Below are 8749 nucleotides of genomic sequence, written 5' to 3'. Positions count from 1 at the left end.
TACACTAATTCTATTATATTCTAATAAGTAAAAAGATAAAATATTTTTATGATGTTAAGAATCTAAATAATTTACATACAGCACACATCTCAGTATGTATTATATTCTAATAAGTGAAGGGGATCAGGTTAATATTGAATACGGAAGTATCAGCCAATGTTCATGTTCCCATGAAAACAGATCTCTCTAAAAAGCGAACACTAAACAGAATAAACCTATAGTTAGAGGATTTTAATTTCAAGGTTCTGCGAACTGTAAAGTTCAAGATAAACGCATTGAGCTGAATATCTTTGCTAAGCTCAGATAAACATCTTGAATGCCTTTTCACAATTGCAGAGCAAAGGCATTTGAATAACAACATACTGCATTATCAGCAGCTACAAGTAATTCCAATTTGCACTATATAATTTCATACTTATTGGGAGGGTTTTCCCAGGTCAAAGCTCTTTCTACTTCTCCACCTTAGCAGTTTGATAAAGTTAAGACTTGCACTGAAGATTTTGTCATGATGAAAAACCATTTTATAGAATATGTCAATGGGTAGATCTCCATTTGGATCTGCATATTTCAGCGTTGTCATTGGAGTATACAAGGTGTTGGTCTGATGGCGAAAAGGTGGATTTTCTGCAAGAATTATCTTTACTGTATGCTGTCAAGAACAAGAAACAGAATTGTTAAAGAACCTCTACCAAAACAATAAAGTAAAAACCTAGTTTTCAGTTGGGCAGAGGAAAAGTAGAAGAATGAAGCACTACAATTATGTAAAACCTTCATGTAGTTTTACTAGAATTTCGTTAGAATTTTTTCTTAAAATATTTTCAAGGCCATAAGAAGTACTTCTTATTTATTCTTAGCCCTATTTCTGTTTATCTATACCATGGTGATAGCACCTTACACCTAAGTATCCTGAATAGTCCTCCAAAATTATGCCTAAATGCCCACGATAGGTAGATCCTTTCTTTTTTGCACTTCACTGGGAAAGGATTGGAACAGCGCACTTTGCAGCAAGATCTGGGAATCTTCAGTTGACACTGAAGCTATTCCTCAGCAGTAAGCATCTGAAATCATTGTCCCCTTCCACAGCTTGCCTAAACTTGTCTTCCTGCAGGAACCCCCAAGCACCAGAAACTTCGTCCGTGTATCTTCTGTTGTGCCTCGGTGGTCTGGGGTGAGATGGGGAGGAGAGCGGCTTTAACTAACGGTGGGAACCCTCTGTAGATGTATGGTAACACTGCAGAACGTTCAGACTTCACCAGGTGATGTATAAGTGCATCTAATACCTCAGCGGTATTTAAAATACAACTCATAGTTGTCTTCAATACTTCAAAATGAACATTCTTTTAATATTCTAAAGGGTTTTGTTTAAAACTCTCAAGATTCTCTTGAGTTTTTTAAAAATAATTTTAAATTGTGTAAATTACATTTAATTAAATCTAATGCTTCTACCAAAAAACCCCACCAACCAACCAGTGTGTCCGTAAATTACAAAGAAAAAAAAATTGAGAAAGAAGATGGAGAATTGTTGATGAGTTACCTCTGCAACATCTTCGGCACTTTGTCCCAGGCTCTGGAAAATTTGTTTGTAATTTTTAAGGTAGATGTTAGTAAACATCTCGGCTGTTTCCTCATCTGCAGCTGAAAGATCCATTTTCATTCCATCTTCAAACACTTTTCTTTCAAACTCTGTAACCACTGGGCCTGGTTCAATCAAACTTAACCTGTTCGAAAAGCAAAGATACACTGGTTATTGACTGTCCTCTGTGGGAAATGCACCTCTCTATCCTTCTCAAAAAAAGAATATTGAAGAGTTGAATTAGCAAGCAATATTAAGCAGTACATTTTGTAAAGGCAATCCATATCACTTTATTGCTCTCATGCTCCTACCCATCCACACGTAGCAGTAGAAATCTGTAGCTTAAATTTCAGGGAAGTGCTGTAACTTAATTCGTGGCAGAAGTGAGTGCAGTTGTTACCTGCTGTCTCGCAGCTGTGGAATTGTAGGATGATTTATCCACAAGAACTTAGAAAATATTAAGAAAAATAATTAAAGGATCATAAAAAAAATCATTACTTTGTGGACAAAATCCTACATAGATTTCTTTGTGATAGCTTTCCCATGATAATACTGGAAGTAGCTGAAAGAGAGGGGGGCATTGCCCAAACATGGATTTTCTTTGTCAAGCTGTCAGTTTTATGTAATTCAAGATCCCTCTACAATATTATAATAAAATACAATACAGAGAATTTTGCTGAGGATGGACAGATTTTGGCTGCTGGCAAAACTGGAAAATTTTATTTTGCTCAGTAGTGTGTTATAGCAAATCACTGAAATACAGTTCCTGTTCAGTTCTTTCCTGGTTCTTTTCTCAGGCAGTAATTACTCCCAGCCACAATGTTTATCAAAACACTCTCTGGGACAGGACCTCTTCCTAGACTTGAGTTCTGGCCAGGCTCTTCTTTAGAACTAAATCAGGCTATTGACCTTGATAGCAGAATTCCAGCTTCTGCTGGAATTAAAGCCTTTTCTCTTGCGTCACTCTTCACGCTGGACCTTGGACTTTTCCCATTCTACCTTCTTTTTTTAACATTGTTTTTGCTGTATCTTATACTCTTGAAATCTTATTATGAATTCTGGTATATCCTGTGTATCATTTACAATATATTTATTTTAAATCCCTCCAAACTTTTCAGAGCAGTGTGCAAAATCACAGCTTGGATGCCGCCTTGTCTCTGAAATCCCATGACAGCAGCTGTCTCTTCTCCCACAGCACAAGGGCTAAATGCTTAGGCACACAGAGGTGCAATGGATATTTAACAATTGTTGGACTTCACACAAAGAATAGTAGCAGAATTACAGGAATGTGAATATACATGCGACAAATCAAACCCCAAAGTCCCACAAACGATGAAAAGGGCCATTCTCTTAAACATTAAGAAATAGTATACCGCATTCTTCTCACTTTCCTCCCACCTCCTGTCATAGGTATCTCGCCCTGTGTACCATTCTGATGGATTTCCACTTGCTCCCTCGCTATGATGAGCCCTTGAACTTTTTTATCTGTGAATTGCCTAAGAAGTCTGTTATCCTTTCTAAAGGAAAATATTACAGGTTGATATTATCATTTTATTCCTATGATATTGTATGCAAGAATCTGTTTTCAGAAGTGTTACATAAACTCTATTTTATCCAAAGCTAAACAGCCTTTTAAGTGATGAAGAGAACATGTTTATTTTAGCATCTAGATCTTTTTATTTGCTTACGTAGTGTGAAGAATGTGGACATTTCTATGCCTTTTGTGATGTACAATTTCCATGGGTTCCTCAATCTGTTTCTCCTAGATAGCAGCAAGCTTTAAAAATTTGTTTGCTAGCTCTGAATATATTTGAAATTATCTAAAATACAATTTACACCAGTGGATCAATACTCACTGCAGTTTGAACTTGAGTGCTTGTATAGCTAAACTTTCACAGAATCCCTCCACAGCAAACTTAGATGCAGCATAGACGTCATTAAATAATATACCTGATGGTACAAACAAAACATCCTGAGAATGTGATTGGATTCAACGTACTAACAGTTTAGTTTTAAAAACTCTTATATTTTCCCAAAATTTCTACAGTCTTGCTGGGAAAACATTAGAAAAATCCTTGTGTATACTGAATCTAAATCCCAATTTTTTGCGTATGTTCTCAAAATTGCTTATTCTAGGAAAGGATGCTTGACTAATGCTTTTCCTCCTCCTAGCTGATGCTGTGATCTCTTTGGATGATGTTAAATATTTTGTAGTCTAAGGTATGAAAGTGTCCGTACATACAATACCATCTGCATTATTTATCAGCAAGACTTTAATAGGCTATAGATGAACACGGAAGCTGAGTGCAATGCAGGAAATACAATTATGCAAGAGATCCAGCTTGCATCTGAGTGATTTAGAAAAAGCACTACATCAGTCCATTTAGGTGGATGGTAAGTATTGTATTAAACAATAAAAACTCTTGCATTTTGACTTAGGACCCTCGCTCACCAGGATAATCCAGGTAAGATCAATGCCACTATCATAATAATTGAAAGAAATACAGCTAGACCGGATGGAATGCAAGAGTAGGAGCATCATTATCTGTGGCTAAAATTAGACTCTGTGGAGTTTTATGAAAGGAGAAACTTTACAAAAAGGTGGTACAGTTGTCCAGGGCATGATTGGATTTTATTCCATTATTACTGTATGTAATGTGTAGTAAGCATGTTTGCCTGTCCCCATAATATTTTGCAATAGGAAAGAGAAAAGTAATGCTACTTAGCCCTGTTTTCCAGATAACAAAAATAAAATAATGAAATTTTTTAAAAAATAAATAAAAATAATTACTTCAAGTTAAAACTCTAAAAAAAAAATTCACTCTGCAGGTTTTGTTGTTAAAATGTCTTGAGAGTAGTTGTGCAGTAACATACTACCTAGATGCATAAGAAACATCAGGTCCAAGTGCTGTGCTTTGTATAGTTGGAACTTCAGCATTACAAAGCGCAATAGTTCAATAGGCTAGCTCCTACTTTTTTTTTTTTTCTGATAAAAAGATGTAAGCTTTAGATTTTGAATCCTGAACTCTTAGTTCAAACAAACAAAAAACCAACAACTTTGCCTTGTATTCCCATAACGCTGCTTATTATAACTATATGCCCGCTCTTTCTCCTCTTCATGTCAGGCAAAATCTCCTTCAGGAGTCGAACCAGTCCAAAGAAGTTGGTATCCATCACAGTTTTCATTTCATCTATGCTCTGACATTCAATAGGTCCAATGAGCCCCATTCCAGCATTGCTAACTGCACAAAATGGAAGACAACAGTGAGCAATAACCTCCGTAAACGTTAACTTGTAATCATTACTGGAAAGCATTTGAAAGTAAAGTAAGGATTAAGGATTAAATGATCCTTAAATAATCCTTAAAGAAAGGATTAAATTAGGCTATTCTGTCACTAAGGCTTTGGAAATACACTTGACATTTCCATAATTTTTATTTTTAATTATGCTTTTAATCCAATTTAAATTATCTGATATTTTGCATTTTAACTAATTTATTTCTGATTAGTCCTTTTTCTTTAAATTATAAAAGGATTACAGGCAAATGAGCCAAGAATGATCTATATTTGTTTATAACTCAGTATTAAGCATTAGTCAATACCCATAGGAATGAAGAGAATTATTTATTCCAGAAGACTGTATTTTGGTCTACTTTTTGTTTTGTTTTTTTAACATTCACATCTTCAAGAAAAAAAAACAAAACAAAACCAAAACCACACTTCCATTGATTTTTATTTGCCTCCTGGATATTGATAAGTGGGGAATGATTGATAGAACTGGCATTCTGCTCTGCAACTAGTGTGTCAAATTAGAGTATAATACAGTTTGCAGAAGCAGCTTGTTAAGCAGTGCTTTAATAATTAATCAAAATAAAAGCAGGTCCATAATTTTCTATTAGAGAAGATTTAATAGTTGATGGTGTAAGCAATTTCCATCTTACTAAGATATTTATTTTTAGCAAAACAGTATGAAAACACTTCTTGTTGAATGATTTGTAAAGTAGAACTCCAATTTCTCAATACAAAATTAAAGTACTCTTGCTTTCTTTGCATTTGTTCTTTTACTTGCTAATTCCCAAGTGCTGTCACTTTCTTAGTACAGAGAGCTGTTGCCTTCATTGTAAATAGGGCTATGCTTCATCGGTAGGGCAGAAAGTCTTGTACATGAAGATGCCAATTTAGGCAAAAGTTCTCTTCTCACATTTAGTAAAAACTGTATCATCTTATCCAAGACACTGCTCTGTGATCAAGTTTCTCTTTTGTAAACAGGGAAAACAAGCTTCCCTACTTCACAGAAGCATGGCGAGATTTAATTCACTCATGTCTGCATGAAGCCTTAAGAATCTTGAACAGAATACACTATACAATTATTATTACTTTGATAATTTAAAAAATACACTAATGAAACTTCTCCAAGGTATCTGAGATGTTAAATAGAAAACTGTTATCTGTTCGTAGCATACACAGCCTATACTTGCCTAGGACATCAATCCTTCTGTCAGGGATACTATTCACACAAGTTTTAATAGATTGTTCATCACAGACATCCAGTTGTTTAATTTCGAGGGTTTTGCCCAGCCTGCGACCTGCAGCTTCCTCGAGTGGCTCTTTCTTGGCCAGATTCCGCATTGTGGCATACACTGCAACACACCAGAAGCAACAATTACCAGAAATAAAACCTTTTCTGTGGCAGTGTTACTGAGAAGTATTAAAGAATAGTGCTTTTACATCCATATCTTAAATATCAGTGACAGAACCCAGATAAAAACTTAAAGTAGAAAGAATCTATTTTCAACATACATTGTCACTGATTTCCCAGAGTCTGGTTCTGAAACATTCAAGAAATTCAAAATGAGAATTAAACCGCTATGCACAATGAACATGCAGTGTATGAAGATAATATTATCACCAAAACTTCAAATAATGGGTATCAATTTATGCCACTGAATCATTTTTAGGTACCTAAAACCTAATTTTGGATTCCAGGTATCCTTTTTTTTTTCCCCCTTAATCACCATCAACATGTTTAGCAGAACAACCATAATTTTATTAAAAAGTGGAAGAGAGATGCTTCCTTAGATTGCAAAGATGTCTATTTTTGCAAGCTACTTCTCAAAAGAGAAATTAGTTTTATCATTATTGTAGCCTAATTACCCAGAAAACTATGAATCTGCATCCAGTTAGCAGTAAAATACTGTGAGAGTAAGTGTGAGAAACTGAATTACCACAGATTGCTGTATTTGCCTTGCCATCCATTTTCAGTCATAGCAAATATCACATTTTACAGCAGAAAGACAAATCTCAGCCCCTTTGTTCACCTTCTTATGCCTACACAGGGTTGGAATAATGAAACATGCTTTAAGGAAAAAATAGCAAATTTAAGAACTGTTTTCCTAAATTGATTTCTTTGGTCCTCAAATGGGCATGTACGTTTTGTTCAAGAAAGATTTTAGTAGCCAGATGCAAAGCTAACTACACCTGTGAATGTATATCCAAGGTAGCAGACTGCAGACATTTTCAGCTACTTCTTTTTATACTATTGTCAGGGTGGGGGGGAATTGTAAACTATACAGTTCAAGTAGCTGTTCAGCTTCAATACAGGTACAGAAATATCATCTGCTTACAGAAAGCAGCATATTTTCACTGTATTGTATTTTTATGACAGTAGGAGGGGGGGAAACTAACAAGTCACCAAACTGAATACAATCACCTGTTAAATCACAGAGGAAAAAAAAAAAAAGTACTGCCTTGAAGAATCTCTCTTTATAAAGATAAATAACAGATATATTGTTACCTTTAAATCTTTTCTGTTCATCTTTTGCCATTTTTACAGCTAAGGCCAGTCCAATTCCTGAGGAGCAACCTGTAATGAGGACATTTCTTCTTGCCATTCTTTTCACTGGGTGGTTCAAGCAAGAGTTCTTGTTCAGAGGAGCAACAACCTAAATGTAGCTACAGTAGAATGTCATTGGCCTTTAATGCTATCTCCAGCTTTCCTGAGTCAACAAATCTGAAAATGCACACCTGGACCCTGCATGATTAAGGGATAATCTCCAACTAGACAAAAACAGAAGCAGATGCTCCTGCATGAGCTTATAATCTGCATTATCAACATGGACTATAGCTAATACAAAATTTGATTAATCTTTAAAATGAGACATTTGTAAGCTACATGGATTTTTTTAATAGTGGAATAACCAGTTTGCATACTACTGGCAGGAAGAGCCTTGCCACAATTACAATCTGTAGTGTCAAGCTCTCCGCTCACGTCTGTGCAAAGTAAACTGCACCCAAAATGGGATCCCTCTGTTAAAGGTGTTCAGGGTTCCTACACTTACAGCACCCTCCTCATTCCTTTGCAACAGAATCACAAACTGATTTCTTCCCTGATGCCTTACTATTTTAAGAGTCCTAATAGGCTTTACAGAAAAAGTAAATTGAAAAATGGGATGTGGATTTGGAAAGAGACAAGTTGTTTAGACAGATTCCTCACATTTCTTTTTGGCACTGTTCCCAACCAAGAACAGAGAAAGTAAGCAAGTGTGCCGGCAGTGGAGAACAGCCAGGAAGACGTTGAGCAGACCAGCTTCACTACATCCTTGCTAATGCTGAAATCTCTTTGAACACTTTATATTCTCCAATTGACAAGTTGGAAAAAAAAAAAAAGTCAGAACTAGCATCATGTCTGACTCCATTTTAGTTTTCGAGAAAATATTCCACCAACTTTGCATACAAACTCTGAATTAAAAGAGGGACACATCTGGACTGGCAATTTGGTGCAGTTTGCATTTAATGTACAGTAACTGTAGGCATACTACATTCAGAAAGAAAATCAGTCTCTTGTGAAATTTGTAACTCATCCTGAGTGACCGAAAAAGAATCACCTTAATAAGCAATTCGCCTTCTGAACAGCATTCAGCTAATAGCAATGCCATTATACACAGAAAAATGTTTGCCACGATTCAATGTTAATGCAATGCAGTTCAGAAGAATAAACTTAGTGTTCCAGGATTTGCATAGGTGTAAATTGGTTAGTAACTCAAGAAAAGTAGGACTCTGCAGAAACATTTAACTGAAATTATGATATGGGGGGGAAGTCCCTGCTTTCCAAAACAAAAAAATTCATTTGAACAGTATAAAAAGTGTAATCACCAGCTTCTCAGGCAAGCAAAAAATA

General features: G+C 35.6%; 1 protein-coding gene across 1 annotated transcript; it reads right to left on the bottom strand.

The window, feature by feature from the left end:
- Nucleotides 1-415: 415 nt before the first annotated feature.
- Nucleotides 416-7463, bottom strand: LOC309591420 (retinol dehydrogenase 8-like; the record flags this gene model as incomplete). The annotated part of the gene is made up of 6 exons (XM_082313727.1): nucleotides 416-649; nucleotides 1535-1718; nucleotides 3430-3523; nucleotides 4636-4811; nucleotides 6047-6212; nucleotides 7367-7463. 6 exons carry the CDS (start codon nucleotides 7461-7463, stop codon nucleotides 416-418), a joined length of 951 nt encoding a protein of 316 aa, XP_082169853.1.
- Nucleotides 7464-8749: the final 1286 nt, after the last annotated feature.

This window comes from Platalea leucorodia (assembly GCF_965183815.1).
Source record: "Platalea leucorodia genome assembly, chromosome: 5".
NCBI lineage: Eukaryota > Metazoa > Chordata > Aves > Pelecaniformes > Threskiornithidae > Platalea > Platalea leucorodia.
The sequence above is the reverse complement of the archived record's forward strand: the minus strand, read 5'-3'. Positions and strand labels throughout refer to the sequence as shown.